Source organism: Lithobates pipiens, unplaced genomic scaffold, assembly GCF_037356315.1.
Source record: "Lithobates pipiens isolate NorthernLeopardFrog02 unplaced genomic scaffold, aLitPip1_a1.2 Scaffold_199, whole genome shotgun sequence".
Classification (NCBI taxonomy): Eukaryota; Metazoa; Chordata; class Amphibia; order Anura; family Ranidae; genus Lithobates; species Lithobates pipiens.
Window position 1 is genome coordinate 63434 of NW_027507770.1, and position 21496 is coordinate 84929.

The 21496-nt window shown below is 50.6% G+C and overlaps 1 protein-coding gene across 1 annotated transcript in view; it reads right to left on the reverse strand.

The window, feature by feature from the left end:
- Positions 1-236: 236 nt before the first annotated feature.
- Positions 237-21496, reverse strand: part of LOC144000271 (glycine N-methyltransferase-like) — a 35212-nt gene continuing 13952 nt past the window's right edge. Inside the window, exons 3-5 of the mRNA XM_077494002.1 lie at positions 10454-10596; positions 10260-10378; positions 237-570 (exon numbers count right to left, since the gene is read on the reverse strand). Of these exons, the coding sequence (XP_077350128.1) occupies positions 399-570; positions 10260-10378; positions 10454-10596 (434 nt within the window). The 3' untranslated portion in view covers positions 237-398. The remainder of the gene's footprint in view (positions 571-10259; positions 10379-10453; positions 10597-21496) is intronic.

Consider the following 21496-nt stretch of genomic DNA (forward strand, 5'->3'; position numbering starts at 1 on the left):
TGGTTTCGGCTGGAAGACCACTGTTGAGTCTGGTATCTCAGTCCCTGTCTGGAGCCTAATGCCCCGGGGGATCAGGGTATGGTCCTTCTTTTGGAGGACATCAGGCACCCGTCTGCACTTTTTAGTGTTCACTCTTTATGTGTGTGCACTTTTTTTTATGCACCGGGTGGAAGTTTTTTGGGTGTGTTTGCACGCCATGGGCTTTAAAAAAAAAAAAAAAAAAAAAGACAACAATGTAAACAATATAGAAGACAATTTAATTAGCTCTTTGCAGTAGGATATCACTTGAACCTCATACATTTCATTATTGAAAGGGAGACCCTTCGAAGTTGAAGGGCTTAAAGCTGATTTCATGTTTTTAATCCGAATGGTCAGAAGACATCAATGTGCTGGTGACCTCACGCCATCCTCTTTGTCACATGGATGAAGTAACATGGGTCGGTCTCTTGTCCTGGGGTGAAGGGCAGGAAGTCTCCATACACCATGTGCTCACACTGACCCCCAAATGCCTCATGTAGAAGGCCAGTAAAGGATTCCAGGCGGTGAGGGTAATAAGACAAGCGGAATTTGCTGTGGAAACAAAAGGTGACAACACTGACTAATCTTGGACTCATCAAAGGTGCATGATCTAGAAAATATCCATGAAATAGTAATGATGGTGGCACAGGAGACTCCTCCAGGGACCGTGGGTATGTGGCACCACCAAGGGGGAATGGCTGTAATTTTTAGCTGAAAATGTACCTCTCGTTCCTGCCAATGTCATGTTTGTCTCTCTGTGTCAATGGTTCCCCCCTCGGGGACCTCCATGTCATTCCTGTCAATTCCCAAACTGTACCCAAAAAAACACTAATGGTATTTCCAGCTGTGACCCCCCTTCTGCCTTCCCCTGTGCCTGTTTGTCACTTCTGTTGCTGGGTATCGATGTCAGAAGAAAGGACTGGCGTCAGACAACCTGACCTCCTCTGCCCATCACCCCTTTCATTGCCTGTGCTGCCACTCCCAGGAGCTACCACAGTCCTGGCTGCTGAGCCGGCTGTGTGCTCAGGACATCCAGGAAGGAAGAAACATGGCGGTGAGTGTCCATCTTCTTCATTTCAATAAATGAACAAAAAGCTTCAACTAGGCTGAACAGGGGGGCACAGAGTGAACAGGGGGAGGGGGGCACAGAGTGAACAGGGGGAGGGGGGGCACAGAGTGAACAGGGGGAGGGGGGGCACAGAGTGAACAGGGGGAGGGGGGCACAGAGTGAACAGGGGGAGGGGGGCACAGAGTGAACAGGGGGAGGGGGGGCACAGAGTGAACAGGGGGAGGGGGGCACAGAGTGAACAGGGGGAGGGGGGGCACAGAGTGAACAGGGGGAGGGGGGCACAGAGTGAACAGGGGGAGGGGGGCACAGAGTGAACAGGGGGAGGGGGGGCACAGAGTGAACAGGGGGAGGGGGGCACAGAGTGAACAGGGGGAGGGGGCACAGAGTGAACAGGGGGAGGGGGGGCACAGGGTGAACAGGGGGAGGGGGGCACAGAGTGAACAGGGGGAGGGGGGGCACAGGGTGAACAGGGGGAGGGGGCACAGAGTGAACAGGGGGAGGGGGGGCACAGAGTGAACAGGGGGAGGGGGGCACAGAGTGAACAGGGGGAGGGGGCACAGAGTGAACAGGGGGAGGGGGGGCACAGAGTGAACAGGGGGAGGGGGAGCACAGAGTAAACAGGGGGAGGGGGAGCACAGAGTGAACAGGGGGCGCAGAGTGAACAGGGGGAGGGGGGCACAGAGTGAACAGGGGGAGGGGGGGCACAGGGTGAACAGGGGGAGGGGGGCACAGAGTGAACAGGGGGAGGGGGGCACAGAGTGAACAGGGGGAGGGGGGCACAGAGTGATCAGGGGGAGGGGGGCACAGAGTGAACAGGGGGCGCAGAGTGAAAAGGGGGAGGGGGCACAGAGTGAACAGGGGGAGGGGGGGCACAGGGTGAACAGGGGGAGGGGGGCACAGAGTGAACAGGGGGAGGGGGGCACAGAGTGAACAGGGGGAGGGGGGGCACAGAGTGATCAGGGGGAGGGGGGCACAGAGTGAACGGGGGGAGGGGGGCACAGAGTGAACGGGGGGGGGCACAGAGTGAACAGGGGGAGGGGGGCACAGAGTGAACAGGGGGCGCAGAGTGAACAGGGGGAGGGGGGCACAGAGTGAACAGGGGGAGGGGGGGCACAGGGTGAACAGGGGGAGGGGGGCACAGAGTGAACAGGGGGAGGGGGGCACAGAGTGAACAGGGGGAGGGGGCGCAGAGTGAACAGGGGGAGGGGGGCACAGAGTGAACAGGGGGAGGGGGGGCACAGGGTGAACAGGGGGAGGGGGGCACAGAGTGAACAGGGGGAGGGGGGCACAGAGTGAACAGGGGGAGGGGGGGCACAGAGTGATCAGGGGGAGGGGGGCACAGAGTGAACAGGGGGAGGGGGGCACAGAGTGAACAGGGGGAGGGGGGGCACAGGGTGAACAGGGGGAGGGGGGCACAGAGTGAACAGGGGGAGGGGGGCACAGAGTGAACAGGGGGAGGGGGCGCAGAGTGAACAGGGGGAGGGGGCACAGAGTGAACAGGGGGAGGGGGGGCACAGGGTGAACAGGGGGAGGGGGGCACAGAGTGAACAGGGGGAGGGGGGCACAGAGTGAACAGGGGGAGGGGGGGCACAGAGTGATCAGGGGGAGGGGGGCACAGAGTGAACAGGGGGAGGGGGGCACAGGGTGAACAGGGGGAGGGGGGCACAGAGTGAACGGGGGGCACAGAGTGAACAGGGGGAGGGGGGCACAGAGTGAACGGGGGGCACAGGGTGAACAGGGGGAGGGGGGCACAGAGTGAACGGGGGGCACAGAGTGAACAGGGGGAGGGGGGCGTAGAGTGAATGGGGGATCCGTTTTTGTGTCTGCTGTTTGGATGGCTGATATTTGTTCTGGAGCTCTGGCTGAATATCTCATTCATCAAATAAAGCCAGAACAGGCTAAACATATCTGAATAGTTGACTGTCTATAAATTGAAGCACTATATCTGGAGGTGCAATAAAAATGTGAAAACTTATTTTGGGACCCTGGTGGTCACTCTAACCCTATTGCTGGGATTGGGGGATGGGACAGCCACCATCTTTAGCAATTAACCCAGAACCGCCAAAAGATATCATACTAATCGACTGAATTAAAGATGGAAAGCTACATTTTAGGACAGTATGAATGCAATTTTGGGAGAACAGATAATCAGCCGATCGATCGCACAAGAGGTAATTGTAATTTTCAGCTTGCTAAACAGGTGTAAATCAATAATACATAATGGTCAGGATAGCAAAGATCATGCATGCACAGCAGAATAATGAAATCTGCACAGAAATATGAAAGCTGATAGACACATGAAAGCTGTACAGAAATATGAAAGCTGCACTGACAGACCTAGCCGGGACAGAGGCTTTTGGAGAGGATTGAATGCTGGCCTCTGATTAAGGGCCCTGGATTTTAAGGGAACAATACTCTTTGCAAGGTGAATGAGAAATGCAGTCTGATCTGTACTAATCTGACTCAATCTTGTATATATGTATATATTGTATATGGTCTCATTTTGTTGTGAACTCTTTGCTGTGATCGTTTGGGGTGTTGCTGTATTCCAATGTTCTATTGTGTCTGCCTCAAATATTATGGGATGTTTATCTCTATGGAGGGGGGGGGGGGATTCCTCCAGCAGCCCCCCCTGCTGATAAGACTGTTTACTGATGAACACACCTGACCTGTGTGTCTATTGTCATTGGACAGTTTACCCCGCCCTGTGTTCCAAGAGTGGGGGAAGACTCTCTGAGTTATTTTATCTGTTTTTTCCGTGTGTGATAATAAATCAGTTTGTTGTTTGCCACTCCAAAACTGATGTTGTCTGGTGACTATGTAGGCTAAAGGGTCTTGGATTGTGTGGTGCCAGACAGAGGAAGCATTTACAGCGGACATCTTGAATAAGGGGGTCCATCACATTGGCTGGCAGCGGTGGGATTGTGCTTCCTTGCTGTAAACACATCCAAACCATCACCTGGATCCAAGGTCCACATAGCAGGAGAGGAGAGGTACAGATACGTCGTCATGGAAGAGGAATTCCAAAAGGAGGTTGCGAGAGATGCAGATACAGCACAGAGGAGCAGTACCAGAGCAGGTCCTGCTGGGATGGTATCATTCTGTCCGCCTACAACTCTGGAAGGAAGCTCTAGCTCTCAAGCAGCACCACCAGGTAAAAAGTCTCCCTTCCATCCATGTGAGGTACTGGTCGCAGTATAAAGTACGAATGCTGTTATTGGGGGAACAACCAAACCAGAAGTGGACAGCTGAGTTAAGCAGGCTGATCCCGGCAGAAATGTGGTTGGACGAGAGCTACAGAGCCCTCCGGTGGTATGTAGCCCAAGTGTGCCCGTGGACAGTGGATGACAGCCCCACGGAAGGCTTTGACTATGATAGCCTGGGATTGTTGTACTGGAGGCTGTCCAGAAAACCCGACTTTGGGAGTGATCCGGAGTGGCGTTTGGAGGAAATAATGGAACACAGAGAGCAAAGACTGAATGTCTCAGAAGTTCCCTGGGCACTGGAAGACTTGGAGTTTCTGGCCGTTCAGGAATGGGAGTTGGAGATCACCTACAGATGGCTGCTAGACTGTGCTCAGTGCCGGGGCTGGTCTCCCTTTGCCTGGGACTATCAGGAAATACCAGCTGACAGCTCTGAAATCCTGGATGAAGTGAGGGCAGAGTAATAGAGTGCTTTGCAACCTACCAATGCAGCTACGGATGCGGAGGTCTTATGGCGGATGCAGCAAGTGCTGACTGACCTTGATGATCCTGTTTCAGCACAAGACGAGGTTGGATGGAGGAATGTGCCTGTCCAGCAGCATGCCAGAGAATCGGCAGTGGAAAATCTGGAGATTTCCATCCCCAAAGCTGAAGTGCTGACAACAGGGCAGAGCTCTGCTAAGCTCTGCCCAGCACCGATGGCATCTTCTGGGTTCCACGAACAGGAGATGGTGAAACTCTATCCTCAGCTCCAAGTTTCAGAGACAGGGGATTTGATAGACTTTTCTGCTGAGGAAGAACAACCTGGTGAGCCCCCAGCAGAAGAGCTGGTATTAGGGCCAAACTTCACTGTGCTCTGCCCAGCACCAACAGCAGTATCTGTGGGACAGAGGGTCCAAGGCCTCTGCCCCATGTCTGTGGCAGTTCCGGAGGTTCAGGGTGAGAAGGTGGTGGTCACTTCCCAGCAGCAGATCAGGATACGGGGGGGGGAAGGGAGAGGAGGTGTTCGTCGTCCCTCCCCAACAGTTGGCCAGGGTGGAAGAAGTGGACTTTCCTCCCCAGCAAAGATCTGTGCACCTGGAAGACAGTGATAGAGAAATGTCATCCCAGCAGTCAGATAAGGGAATGGAAAAGGAAGCAGCCGGCTCACCTCCCCAATGGCAGTTACACCATTTGGGAGTGGAGGAAGCCAGCCTCCTGCCACAGCGATTAACCAGAGCGGAGGATGTGAAGTCCTCAGCAGAAGTTCTGGCAACAGGTCAGTGCTACCAACCTCTGCCCAGCACCCGCAACTGTGGAGTTACAAGAGACTCCTCCAGCTGAAGTGCTGGCCACTGGACAGAGGGTACAAGACCTCTGCCCCACACCTGCAGTAGTTCTAGGGGCCCATGGTGAGAAGATGACGGTCACTCCCCAACAGTTAGCCAGAGTGGATGATGTGGGGCCCTCAGCTGAATGGTACTGGCCCCTACACACAACTGCAGCTTGAGCTGATATCGTTGGATGGGACTGCGGTCTCCACGCACAACAACCCAGTAGAAGGGCTGGCAACCGGGCAGAGTACTGCTGGCCTCTGCCTTCACCTAACATAAGAGGAAGTTCCTGTGAAAGTGGATGGGACTGCCCCAGGGGACATGTATCAATGCAAAAATAAGTTTTAAAAGCAGCTGTTTTTTTCAGGAGCAGTGATTTTAATAATGCTTAAAGTAAAAAAATACAAAAGTGTAATATTCCTTTAAATTTCATACCTGGGGGGTGTCTATAGTATGCCTGTAAAGGGGCGCATGTTTTCCCGTGTTTAGAACAGTCTGACAGCAAAATTAAATTTCTAAAGGAAAAAAAAAGTAATTTAAAACTACTCGGCTACAATGAATTGTCGGTCTGCAATACACGTAAAAGTTCATTGATAAAAACAGCATGGGATCCCCCCCACAGGGGAGCCCCGCAACAAAATGTAAGAAAAAAATGGTGTGGAATCCCCCCAAAAATCCACACCAGACCCTTTATCCGAGCACGCAACCTGGCAGGCCGCAGGAAAAGAGGGGGGATGAGAGAGCGCCCCCCCTCCTGAACCGTACCAGGCCACATGCCCTCAACATTGGGAGGGTGCTTTGACGTAGCAGTCCCCCCAAAGCACCTTGTCCCCATGTTGATGGAGATGGAGAAGAAGAACACTGAAGGAAGACCAGAAGAAAGAAGATGAAAAAAGAAGAGCAAAGAAGAGTCAAAAACTGTATTGTTTAATTTGTCACTTTTTTTGTGAAATGGTAGGGGTATTTGTACCCCATTACCAATTCACACAGGGGGAAGCTGGGATCTGGGGGTCCCCTTGTTAAAAGGGGCTTCCAGATTCCGATAAGCCCCCCACCCGCAGACCCCCACAACCACCAGGCAAGGGTTTGCGGGGATGAGGCCCTTCTCCCCATCAACATGGGACAAGGTGCTTTGAGGAGCACCTTGAAAGCACCCTCCCAATGTTGAGGGTATGTGGCCTGGTACAGTTCAGGAGGGGGGGGGCGCTCTCTCGTCCCCCTCTCTTTTCTTGCGGCCTGCCAGGTTGCGTGCTCGGATAAAGGGTCTGGTATGGATTTTTGGGGGGACCCCACACCATTTAAAAAAAGAAAAATTGGTGTGGGATTCCCCTTAAAATCCATACCAGACTTGAAGGGCCTGGTGTGGAATTTAGGGGGACCCCCACGCATTTTTTTTTTTAAATTTTGGTTCGGGGTTCCCCTGTGGGGAAATCCCCATGCTGTTTTTGTCAATGAACTTTTATGTGTATTGCCGACCGACAATTCATTATAGCTGCGAGTAGTTTTAAATTAGTTTTATTCCTTTAAAATTTTAATTTTGCTCTGAGACTGTTCTAAGCACAGGAAACATGCGCCCCTTTACAGGCATTCTATAGACACCCCCCAGGTACAAAATTTAAAGGAATATTTCACTTTTATTGTTTCACTTTAAGCATTTTTAAAATCACTGCTCCCGAAAAAACTGCCGTTTTTAAAAACTTTTTTTTGCATTGATACATGACCCCTGGGGCAGGACCCGGGTCCCCAAACACTCCCCTGGGGCAGGACCCGGGTCCCCAAACACTCCCCTGGGGCAGGACTCGGGTCCCCAAACACTCCCCTGGGGCAGGACCCGGGTCCCCAAACACTCCCCTGGGGCAGGACTCGGGTCCCCAAACACTCTCCTGGGACAGGACTCGGGTCCCCACACACTCCCCTGGGGCAGGACCCAGGTCCCCAAACACTCTCCTGGGGCAGGACCCGGGTCCCCAAACACTCCCCTGGGGCAGGACCCAGGTCCACAAACACTCTCCTGGGACAGGACTCGGGTCCCCAAACACTCTCCTGGGACAGGACTCGGGTCCCCAAACACTTTTTATGACAATACCATGCATATAAGCCTTTAAAATTAGCACTTTTGATTATTCATGTTCGTGTCCCATTGACTTTAATGGTGTTCGAACAGATTTTTTGCCCGTTCGCATGTTCTGCTGTGAACCGAACGGGGGGGGGGGGGAATGGGGTGTTCGGCTCATCACTACTCAGGGATGCTGGGCAGTCGGCCCAGATCCCCAACAGCTTGATGGAGTGAGCCCAGTCACCCTGCCTTCTCTCCGGCAGCTGAAAGGACTCCAGGGAGAAGGGCCAGGTCTCCTCCTGCGTTAGTCTCCTTCTACAAGGGGAGAAATGTGACAAACCTAGCCGGACAGAGGCTTTTGGAGAGGATTGAATGCTGGCCTCTTGCGTTTTGATTATGGGCCCTGGATTTTAAAGGAACAATACTCTTTGCGAGGTGAATGAGAAATCCAATCTGATCTGTAATAATCAGACTCAATCTTGTATACATGTATATTGTCTCATTTTGATGTGGACTCTTTGCTGTGATCGTTTGGGGTGTGGCTGTATTCCAATGTTCTATTGTGTCTGTCTGCCTTAGATATTTTGAGATGTTTATCTCTATGGAGGGAAGGGGGGATTCCTCCAGTAGCCCCCCATGCTGATAAGACAGTTTACTGATGAGAAGATGAACACACCTGACCTATGTGTCTATTGTCATTGGACAGTTTACCCCGCCCTGTTTTCCAAGGGTGGGGGAAAGAGTCTCTGAGTTATTTTATCTGTTGTGTCCATGTGTGATAATAAATCAGTTTGTTGTTTGCCACTCCAAGACTGGTGTTGTCTGGTGACTGGGTGGGCTAAAGGGTCTTGGATTGTGTTGTACAGAGGAAGCAATTACGGCGGACATCTTGAGTACGGGGGTCCGTCACATGCACAGACATGCATTCCTCGTAGCAATGTCTCAGGGTAACATGTGACTGCACAGCGTAGTCTCTAGAAAACTCTAATAGTGGTGGCACCCTCCCCCGTACTCTATTCCAGAACTGGATCTTCTCCCTTATAAAGGGCCATTGGTGTGCATCCAACGTAAGGTTAGAGGGACCCTCAGTAAACTTCACTGCCACTTACCACCAAGGGGGGATGGGGGTTATAGAAACACTGCCACGAACCACCAGTGGGGGATGGAAGGTTTAAATAACACTTTACCTCAGCACAAATGTGGGGGCTATTAGTATGGTGTCTGACACTAGTGCTGGGAACAACTATTTCATCCACTGACACCAATGATGGGAGTTATTATTGAAGCTCTGACACCAATGATGGGAGTTATTGTTGCATTCTCTGACACCAGAGGGTGTCTCATTGCATATGGACAGGCATTTGGCCAATACACAAGTGCATGTTTATCCACTTGCAGCCCGGACCATTTTGCTGGTCAAAGACCAGACCACTTTTTGCGATTCGGCACTGCGTCGCTTTAACTGACAATTGCGCGGTCGTGCGACGTGGCTCCCAAACAAAATTGGCGTCCTTTTTTCCCCACAAATAGAGCTTTCTTTTGGTGGTATTTGATCACCCCTGCGGTTTTATTTTTTGCACTATAAACAAAAATAGAGCGACAATTTTGAAAAAAATGCATTATTTTTTACTATTTGTTATAATAAATATCCCCCAAAAATATATAAAAAAACTTTTTTTTCCCTCAGTTTAGGCCGATACGTATTCTTCTACATATTTTTGGTAAAAAAAATTTGCAATAAGCGATTATTGATTGGTTTGCGCAAAAGTTATAGCGTTTACAAAATAGGGGATAGTTTTATAGCATTTTTATTAATAATTTTTTATTATTATTTTTTTTACTAGTAATGGCGGCGATCAGCGATTTTTATTGTGACTGCGACATTGTGGGGGACACATCGGACATTTTTGACACATTTTTGGGACCATTGTCATTTATACAGTAATCACTGCTATATAAATGCAGTGATTCCTGTGTAAATGACACTGGCAGTGAAGGGGTTAACCAGTGGGTGGCAGTGTAGGGGTTAAGTGTTCCTAGGGGTGTGTTACTAACTGTGGGGGGGTTGGGCTTTCATTTAGTGAACACTGATCTCTGCTCCAATCACATGGAGCAGAGATCAGTGTCACTAGTTGCTAGGCAGAATGGAGAAAAGCTGTTTACTCGGCATTTCCTCCATTCGGCCGCTCCGTGAGACGATCGCGGGGATGCCCGCGGCGATCGAGTCCGTGGGTCCCGCGACCGGACTCACGGGGGCAGGGCGGCATTACGCCAATATGCCTGCCCGTGCCATTCTGTCGACGTACATCGTCGTGCGCTGGTCGGGAACCGGTTAAGGCATCACCATCCATGCCATGGTTGGACCTTCTGACACTTACAGTATATCTACAATTGGCCTAACTCAAAAATGAGCATAAACCTAAACACCAACTCTTATACTATACAACTCTGACACCAACTCAAAGACTTTTACAATAGGTCCAGTAGAAGTTGAAGAGCAGCTCTACTCCTATCTTGCAGAAGGTTCATAGGAAATCCATTGTGTGGAATAGTGGTCAGGGTCAGCACATTGCAATGGAAGTAATATTGGGAATCAATACCTGACGTCAGCCTGGGACTCCTCCGTGGCCGGAATGTGGACTGTGTAATCCAGCGTCACCATGTGTGCTTTGTTATTCACCAACAAGACGGAGGTAGAGATGTCCTGGGTCAAGTCACTCTGTGGAGACATGAAACCACATATCTGTCAGCAGGAAGTGTAATACCAGAAGAGTCCTGTGGAGGCGCCCCTCACCTTGTAGTAAATGTTCTTCCCCTGAGGAGCACAGCCAGTGTTCAGGATGTAGTCATAATTTCTATGATCAATAATAAATATTCCTCCCGGTCGGACCATGCTTGCAATGTTGCGAAGAGCCAGACGCTGGTCACTCTGATCTCCTAATATGAAATAAAGCGAATGGTGAGTATAAATAACTCCACAAACCTGTCATACTGAGGGTCCTCTGAACCCATCTACCACTGAGGGTCCTCTGACCCCATCTACCACTGAGGGTCCTCTGACCCCATCTACCACTGAGGGTCCTCTGACCCCATCTACCACTGAGGGTCCTCTGAACCCATCTACCACTGAGGGTCCTCTGACTCCCCATCTACCACTGAGGGTCCTCTGACCCCATCTACCACTAAGGGTCCTCTGAACCCATCTACCACTGAGGGTCCTCTGACCCCATCTACCACTGAGGGTCCTCTGAACCCATCTACCACTGAGGGTCCTCTGACTCCCCATCTACCACTGAGGGTCCTCTGACTCCCCATCTACCACTGAGGGTCCTCTGAACCCATCTACCACTGAGGGTCCTCTGACTCCCCATCTACCACTGAGGGTCCTCTGACCCCATCTACCACTAAGGGTCCTCTGAACCCATCTACCACTGAGGGTCCTCTGACCCCATCTACCACTGAGGGTCCTCTGAACCCATCTACCACTGAGGGTCCTCTGACTCCCCATCTACCACTGAGGGTCCTCTGACTCCCCATCTACCACTGAGGGTCCTCTGACCCCATCTACCACTGAGGGTCCTCTGACCCCATCTACCACTGAGGGTCCTCTGACCCCATCTACCACTGAGGGTCCTCTGAACCCATCTACCACTGAGGGTCCTCTGACTCCATTTACCACTGAGGGTCCTCTGACTCCCCATCTACCACTGAGGGTCCTCTGACTCCCCATCTACCACTGAGGGTCCTCTGACTCCCCATCTACCACTGAGGGTCCCCTGACCCCCATCTACTACTGAGGGTCCTCTGACCCCATCTACTACTGAGTGCACTCTGACCCCATCTACTACTGAGGGCACTCTGACCCAATCTACTACTGAGGGTCTTCTGCCCCATCTACCACTGAGGGTCCTCTGACTCCCCATCTACCACTGAGGGTCCTCTGAACCCATCTACCACTGAGGGTCCTCTGACCCCATCTACCACTGAGGGTCCTCTGACCCCATCTACCACTGAGGGTCCTCTGACCCCATCTACCACTGAGGGTCCTCTGAACCCATCTACCACTGAGGGTCCTCTGACTCCCCATCTACCACTGAGGGTCCTCTGAACCCATCTACCACTGAGGGTCCTCTGACTCCCCATCTACCACTGAGGGTCCTCTGACCCCATCTACCACTAAGGGTCCTCTGAACCCATCTACCACTGAGGGTCCTCTGACCCCATCTACCACTGAGGGTCCTCTGAACCCATCTACCACTGAGGGTCCTCTGACTCCCCATCTACCACTGAGGGTCCTCTGACTCCCCATCTACCACTGAGGGTCCTCTGACCCCATCTACCACTGAGGGTCCTCTGACCCCATCTACCACTGAGGGTCCTCTGACCCCATCTACCACTGAGGGTCCTCTGAACCCATCTACCACTGAGGGTCCTCTGACTCCCCATCTACCACTGAGGGTCCTCTGACCCCATCTACCACTGAGGGTCCTCTGAACCCATCTACCACTGAGGGTCCTCTGACTCCATTTACCACTGAGGGTCCTCTGACTCCCCATCTACCACTGAGGGTCCTCTGACTCCCCATCTACCACTGAGGGTCCTCTGACTCCCCATCTACCACTGAGGGTCCCCTGACCCCCATCTACTACTGAGGGTCCTCTGACCCCATCTACTACTGAGTGCACTCTGACCCCATCTACTACTGAGGGCACTCTGACCCAATCTACTACTGAGGGTCTTCTGCCCCATCTACTACTGGGGGTCCTCTGATCCCCATCTACTACTGAGGGTCCTCTGACCCCATCTACCACTGAGGGTCCTCTGACCCCATCTACCACTGAGGGTCCTCTGACCCCATCTACCACTGAGGGTCCTCTGAACCCATCTACCACTGAGGGTCCTCTGACTCCCCATCTACCACTGAGGGTCCTCTGACCCCATCTACCACTGAGGGTCCTCTGAACCCATCTACCACTGAGGGTCCTCTGACTCCATCTACCACTGAGGGTCCTCTGACTCCCCATCTACCACTGAGGGTCCTTTGACCCCATCTACCACTGAGGGTCCTCTGACTCCCCATCTACCACTGAGGGTCCTCTGACCCCATCTACCACTGAGGGTCCTCTGACCCCATCTACCACTGAGGGTCCTCTGACACCATCTACCACTGAGGGTCCTCTGACCCCATCTACCACTGAGGGTCCTCTGACTCCCCATCTACCACTGAGGGTCCTCTGACTCCCCATCTACCACTGAGGGTCCTCTGACCCCATCTACCACTGAGGGTCCTCTGACCCCATCTACCACTGAGGGTCCTCTGACCCCATCTACCACTGAGGGTCCTCTGACCCCATCTACCACTGAGGGTCCTCTGATCCCATCTACCACTGAGGGTCCTCTGAACCCATCTACCACTGAGGGTCCTCTGACTCCCCATCTACCACTGAGGGTCCTCTGACTCCCCATCTACCACCGAGGGTCCTCTGACTCCCCATCTACCACCGAGGGTCCTCTGACTCCATCTTCCACTGAGGGTCCACTGACCCCTCATCTACCACTGAGGGTCCTCTGACACCTCATCTACCACTGAGTGTCCTCTGACCCCCCATCTACCACTGAGGGTCCTCTGACTCCCCATCTACCACTGAGGGTCCCCTGACCCCCATCTACTACTGAGGGTCCTCTGACCCCATCTACTACTGAGTGCACTCTGACCCCATCTACTACTGAGGGCACTCTGACCCAATCTACTACTGAGGGTCTTCTGCCCCATCTACTACTGGGGGTCCTCTGATCCCCATCTACTACTGAGGGTCCTCTGACCCCCAACTACCACTGAGTGTCCTCTGACCCCATATACCACTGAGGGTCCTCTGACCCCAATCTACCACTGAGGGTCCCCTGACCACATCCACCAATGAGAGTCCTCTGACACAACTATCTACAACTGAGCGTACTATGACCCCATATACCACTGAGGGTCCTCTGACTCCCAACTACCACTGAGGGTCCTCTGACCCCAGTCCACCACTGAGGGTCCTCTGACCCCCATCCACCACTGAGGGCCCTCTGACCCCAATCCACCACTGAGGGTCCCCTGACCCCAATCCACCACCGAGGGCCCTCTGACCCCATCTACTACTGAGGGTTCTCTGGCCCACATCTACTACTGAGGGTCCTCTGACCCCCCATCTACCACTGAGGGTCCCCTGACCCCATCCACCAATGAGAGTCCTTTGACACCCCCATCTACCACTCAGGGTCCTCTGATCCCATATACCACTGAGGGTCCTCTGATCCCATATACCATTGACGGTCCTCTGACCCCATCCATCACTGACAGTCCTCTGACCCCATCCATCACTGACAGTCCTCTGACCCCATCCACCACTGATTGGCTACTAATGTTGGCATAGTGTGCTAGAAGAGTAATGTCTTTTTGAGAGTAGGTACATTTTCAGGCTTGGCTGGCAGAAAGACCTGGGTGTGTTCTGGTGATCTGGGTTGGGAGTGGCTCAGAGTAGAGCTGGGCGACTCACAGGCAGTATCACCAATACCTCTCACTTCTTTCCACAATGTTCTGGTACTTTCTGTAAAGAAAGGTGGAGAGGGGATGTGGAGCCACCTGGGGTATTCTTAGGAGCCCTGACCAATCCCCAACTTGGATGGACAGGGAGCAGGCCTCCCTAATTATGGATCAGCACTAAATGGGTCGGCATATAGAAAAATTGGTTGGAGATCAATACTCACTATTAGTGTTCAATATACCTGTGTGATGTCCCAAAATGTGCAGGGGCTCACCAGTAGTAAGTGCGGCCTCTGTGCCTAAATACTATAGAGAGACTCCCACTGAGAAGAGACACAGGCCGACCATGCTGCTTAATAAGGGATACATTTTATTAGAAAAATATATTTAATACAAAAGGGGCCAAGACCAGGTCCCCAGCACCAACACCAAGATCATAATAAAAATAGACAACGTTGTCTGTTTAAGAGCAGCTGCATCACGCTTCAGCCATGCATGCGCACACCATTGTATTAAATATATTTCTCTAATAAAATGTATCCCTTATTAAGCAGCATGGTCCACCTGTGTCTTCTAAATGGGTCAGTCCAGCTGGGGAGGAGTTTTTTGGGACGAAGTTGGAGATGGAGTGTTAGGCTGTCGGTGCCTTGGAGGGATTTCTCTAGTCGGGGGAGGGGGGGGGAATGACCTTGGGCCTGGGCTTGGGTGCGGACAGGGCCCACTTTCAACCCACAGAGGCGGTCTGGCCAGAAGGCACAGGAGGAGCAAGAGAGGACAGCAGGAGAACACTGCTGGGTAAGTCTCCAGGAGTTCCACAGAGGCAGCCAGGAGGGCTGGTGAGTGAGCGCACCATCAGGAGGACTGGGAGGCATGCCTGAGAGGACTGAGATAGAGCAGTCTGGGATTGGTGCAGAGCCAGTCTGGAGGATGGTGGTGGCACGGGCAGTGGAGAGAGGCAGCTGCAGCCAGGAGGGCTAGCAGTGCCCAAAGAGGTGGTACTGGCAGAAGTAGCCACAGGTACAGCTAGCACTGCAACTTTCTATATTTTGCTACACCATAGGGGTCCGCAGTCCCTGCCTGTAAAGGGCCTTTGCTTTGGGCCTGGCTGAGCCAGTGTCAGCCCTACAGTGCTAGCTAGTGTACGGCCCCCTTGAGAGAGAACTGCTTGGATTTACCTGCTCATCTGCATTACCATGACCCTGTAAACCTTCCAACCCACCTGATACTCTGGATTCAGACATCTTTCCACCAACACCTTTAAATGACATGTCACACAGATCAATATGTTTATATTAACTCAGATTTTACTGGAGTAGCAAAGTAGTATTCATTTACATGGAGGGCAATGGATCAATCAAGTTCTGAATAACAGTCCAGACTATGTAGAAGAATTCCCCAGAGACAGCTTAAGAACAGTTTAACAGTATGAAGATACAATATATATATATGTAGTGCCGGTATTTTTGCCATGTAATGTTGTACAATAGGCAATGATGCTAGAATGGTATTTGGCTTCCTCTGGTGTATTCAATCTAAAATGACTTGTTTCATTTTCACCTGTTAATTAAGCAGGAAGTGATTCACTTATTTACTTTGTGAAAGGACTCACCTACCCACAATGCCCACTCACCTACCCATGAACACTGAGGCCGCGTACACACGCGCGGACTGTTCGCCCAACTTTGTCCGTCAAACAGTTTCGGCAAACAGTCCGCTCAAAATTAGCATGGACGGACATGGCCACACACGACGTACGAACAGTTTGCTGAAACCGTGCGCGATGACGTGAACGGCACGTACGACGGGACGAAAAATACGACGTCCTATACACTGCATTATAGCTTTCGGCGTGTTAAGCCTTTCTGAGCATGCGCGGAACTTAGTTTGTCGAACAAGCCTACACACGAGCGGACTGTTCGCTCAAACAAAGTTTCAGCGGACAGTTTTTCAGAATTTCCGAAAAACCTTGTTCGTCAAACTGTCCGCTGAAACTGTCCGCTGAACGCCCACACACGAGCGGACTGTCCGCCCAAACACTGTTCAGCGGACAAAGTTGGACGAACAGTCCGCCCGTGTGTACGCGGCCTGAGTGGCTGAACTGCATGCTGGGTAGGTAATAAAAGGCCCGCCATTTTCTTTCTCTTCTGAATGCATGGTCTGCCTGCAAGGATCTCTGCAAGAGTATTCTAGACTGTGTGGAGCGGAACAGCTCTCATTGACTGTGCCTTACTACAGAGTGCTGGAGAAGCTGTGTGACCAGATCTGAGGACTCAGAACATCTTACGGAGCCAAGCGAGGGTCCCGGTTATCTTGCAGAGAGGAGCAGCGTGATGGTGCTGGCTGGCAGCAGGACACAGAACCGGAGCGGAGGTTTCCAGCTTTCCAGGCCTGGTGTGGTGAGAGGGCTGATGCCCAGAAGTTATTTAATGCACCTAACACATTTAGACTCATCCTACAGAGTTATTGAGACCTGTAGTGCCACACGGAGAGGTATCATCCCTATAGACTGGGCTCAATCAGGCCTCAAGCCTATATTTCGCTGATAGGTGACTGGCGGTTAAGGGATATCTACACCGGAGACATTTATAAGTGTGTTGCAGAGCAGGAATTGTTGCCACTCTCCACTGTATACCACTTCAGTATTTGTTAAACCCTTGGATTACAAACACTGCAGTATAATAGCTAGCAGAAGAAAGAAGATCAAAGATTACACTCTACACTGGGAGACTTTAGCTTTCATTTACAGTAGCAAAGGACTGCATCATACCTCAGGGGGAAGCCCTTGAGTAATTGTACTGACTGTACTGTGATAACTTTGCATTAGTGTGCTCAGTGCGGCCATACTGGAAGTGGGAAGGTGCCCAGAGTCGAGGCATTGTCACTCTGGACACTAGTCCCACTTGGAGATGTGCTTACATGGATTATTCAAGGAATCTTTAAGTGTTAATAACTTGTGAATGCCAATTGCATTATCACATTAAGTTTTGATGTTGATATAGTTATTGTAACCATTGTTTTAAACCAGTCTCAGTAAAGTTACATTCTGGTTAATCATAATTGGTAGTGGTGTGAAGCTTATTTATTCTCCTAACAGGTGGAACAAAGGACGCCCCGGTAACAGTCAAGATATACTATATGCACATTGTTATTGTGGTATTGTTCCTGGTTGTTAACCACTTCCCGACCGCCTCACACCGAAATACATCGGCAGAAGGGTTCGTACAGGCAGAATCATGTACTTGTACGTGGCCCTTTAAGAGGCGGCTAGTGGGCGCGCACACACCGCCAGTGGCAAGCTCCATGAGTCGGATCGCGGGCCCCGCGGACTCGGTCGCCGTGGGGATACCCGCGATGGCCTCAGAGAAAGGAAGAACAGGGGGATGCTAATGTAAACAAGCATCTCCCTGTTCTGCATAGTCAGAGTGCCACTGATCTCTGCTCCCTGTGATCAGAGCAGAGATCAGTGACGTGTCATACACAGCCACGCTCCCCCACAGTTAGAAACACTCCCAAGGGCACACGTAAACCCTACACCCTAGTAGTTATCCCTTTCACTGCCAGTGTCATTTGCACAGGAATCAGTGCATTTGTATTGCACTCATTGCTGTATAAATGACAATGGTCCTAAAAACGCCCGATGTGTCAGCCATAATGTTGCAGTCATGATAAAAAAAAAACTCAGAATTTTTTTTTTATAAAAATGCCATAAAACTATCCCCTATTTTGTAAACGCTATAACTTTTGTGCAAACCAATCAATTGCTTATTGTGATTTTTTTTCAGCAAAAATATGTAGAAGAATACGTATCAGCCTAAACTGAGGAAAAAAATGTTTTATGTATATTTTTGGGGATATGTATTATAGCAAAATGTAAAAAAAATTTTTTTTTTCAAAATTGTCGCTTTTTTTTGTTTATAGCACAAAAAATAAAAACCGCAGAGGTGATTAAATACCACCAAAAGAAAGCTCTATTTGTGGGGAAAAAAGGACGTCAATTTTATTTGGGAACCACGTTGTACGACCTGCGCAATTGTCAGTTAAAGCAACGAAAATTGCAAAAAGTGCTCTGGTCAGGAAGGGGGTAAAATCTTCCGGGGCTGAAGTGGTTAAGCTTCACATTAACACTGTTACACAGCTGTGTCAAGCGGGTTGAGCCAATTTGTTTGGGGGTAAGAGAGCAGAGTACAGGCCCAATGAAATATCATCAGATCCTTGGGGGGTCAGCGGTACATTAGATGTCTCACTAAGTTCCATCTTAAGTTCCTCCTTTCCTCTTGTAGGGTGGGGCTCCAACTTCAGGAAGAAGAAATCGGGCCTTCCGGTCAGAATGTGCTTCCTCACGGTTTCCCCTTGAAATCTGACGAGGGGTAGGGTCGTCTTCAGAGGGGGGAACCCATAGCTAATCAAGGGCTAGTTCTTGCTCATCACTCTCCTTATATGGAGGCATGGGTTCATGGCCAGATCAATCCCAGGCCTCAAGGTAGGAGTCTGATAGGCCTCTGTGCAAGGGGATGAAGGCATTCTGACAGCCTTGGATATAAGCACAAACGATTTTAATGCCAAGTTTTCAGGGGGCCAGTCTAGCCTTCAGGGTGGATCTGATACACTGGGTGGTAATCTTTTACAGACAATATAGGGCTGGGAGTGCCATCGACCAGCCAGCTTATGTTTCCCAGGCCCTCCCAGATTGCACAACACCCGATCTCCAGGTTGCAGGTCTTGAACCCTTAAGCCCCATACACACTATCAGATTTTCTGCAGATTTTTGTCTTCAGATTTACCAAAACCATATAATATGAGGTCAAACCTTAGGAGTTTCAATGTGTATGCAATCAGGCCGGCCCTTCACTACATGGTTTTGGTAAATCTGAACACAAAAATCAGCAGAAAATCTGATAGTGTGTATGGGGCTTTACACTGAGATCAAAGTTTTACTTGTTTCTCTGTTCTCTGGTGGTAGAAGCTTTTCTAGCTTTCTCATAGGCAGTCTTTACATTTTTTGAAGTCTATCAACGTACCCTCAGTAAGAGGCCTGGGCTGTGTGATCTTTGTCCCAAAAGCCAAATCCACTAGCGAAGGAGCTTCCCTGCCGAACATCAACCGGTAGGGGGAGTATCCAGTAGAGTCATTCGCTGTGCTATTGTAAGCATGAACCATTGCAGCAATGTGATCTCCCCAATGTTGTTTCTTCTCCAAAGGAAGGGTTCCTAACATGTTCATTAGGGTACGATTGAAATGCTCAGGTTGTGGGTCTCCTTGGGGATGGTAAGGAGTGGTTCTGGATTTTTTGATACTCAAGAGTTCACACAACCTTCGGATTAGCTTGCTCTTAAAATCCCCACCTTGACCTGAGTGTAGACGCTGAGGCAGTCTGTAATAAATGAAAAACCTCTCTACTAGGGTCTTTGCTACAGTACTGGCTTGTTGATCCCTAGTGGGGAAAGCCTGAGCATAATGAGAAAAGTGATCTGTTCCAATCAGGACATTACTCCACCTACTCAAGCCAGGTTCCAAGCACAAGAAATCAATGCACACCAGCTCGGCGAGGACGGGCGGTATCAGAGAGCCATTTTTGACAGCGTACAGACCTTGTTTGGTGGACGCAGCTTTTAACTATATGTGGTTCCTATCCGAGGTGTGGACATCTGCAAGCTTAGAGGCTCTAGGCTGGGTTTAGCCGATCGCCTTTAATGCTTGCTATTTGGTAAGCACAATCTACTTCTGGGTGATCGGGCACACTTTTGGAGTTCATGCATGTGCACCGCGGTCTTCATAATTCAGAGACTTTATGATTTTTTATTTATTTGTGATCACGTTATCTGGCCTTAATTGGTTTGACACAATATATGGACTATTTGTAATTTAATTAAATTTTTATATTTTTATTTTGTATAGCGCAGCTTTTTTGATTTTAGTAACACCAGCTCCATTGGTCCCCGATTCTTCGGACTCTAACTTAAAGTTTCTATCTGGACCTAAGTGGCCATGGTCATCTTGGAGAGCAGTCAACACTGTTAATCGGTGTCTCTCAGGAAGGAACATTTGGCGAACACCTTCTGGTTCCTCAGATGGGCCTTTTCGGTAGACAACCGTCTTCTAACCGCATTCATTCCCATTCTTTATGAACTACTTTAGCTCCATCAAGGGAACTACTTAACAGCATCTGAGGATCTCAACCTGACAAGGATTTTTTTATAAGGCTACTCAATGAGTATTCACGTTGGTCCCTCCTCATGTCCTCGCTAGTTAATTGAGGCTATTCTTTACTATGCACTTGTGTCAAATCACAGTAATGTCTTGGCACTCCAGCAGGAGTGACCCCCACAGCTTCAGTCCCTGTTGCCCCTTGATGCCTATGTTCTACTCCATGGCATACAGCCAGTACTCCCTTCATTGGCAAATGGACCCAACTCTTCTGACCAGTATTCATGGCGTAAAGTCTTTTGGAAAGAGCATCAGCGTCTCGGTTTCCCACTCCTGGCCGATATTTCAGACTGAACCAGAACTCAGACAGTGTCAGGCCACCTGAGACCAGGTGACAGATACACACTGTTGGGATCAGGAGTGCACTGCAAGGTTGTTGACCCTACGGCTGACTTCTGCGGATGGGAGTCTGGGTGATAAAGGAAGGCAGGGCTGCTGGAACACCAACACAGATCCCACCAGGGTACAGCGTAAGATTCCCTAAGGTGCGGAGTCTAAGAGCCAGCAGGTGTTCACCAGAGCCTCTAGTGGTGAGGATGGACTGAGCTGCAACTGGCTCCAGGTTGCCACCCCCAGGGTCCCCTAACTCAAGCCCACAGTAGGCAACAGGAGGGTAGGTATAGTAAGGGAATAAGCCACGGTCAAGGCCACAAGCAGACAAGGACAACAGAGTACACGCCAAAGGTTCAGGGTCACAGGCAAACAGGGATAGTCAGTCGGGGACACGCCAAAAGGTCAGGAGGTGAGCAGACAGCAATAGTCGAGAACACGCCAAGGTCGGTAACAGAGACAAACAAAGAGCACATGGCAAGCAGGAAACAGGAAGCCAAAACACACAATGAATACACAATGGTTGATCAGCACCGCTGGCTTGAAGTGCAAAGGTTAATATAGGGTTCCCTGATAGGGCCTGGGGTGGAGCCATGCTTAGAGGAGAGGTTATAAAAACAGCCAGGTGAGAGTAGCTGGTCTCTTTGTCTGAACACATGAGGAGAGGTAAGCTGACAGAGAAAGATTACTGCATAACCACGATAGTACCCCCCTCTTAAGCGGCCTCCCCCTCCCCCACCTGGGCCCAGGCTTAAAGGAAACTCCAGATGAAACAAC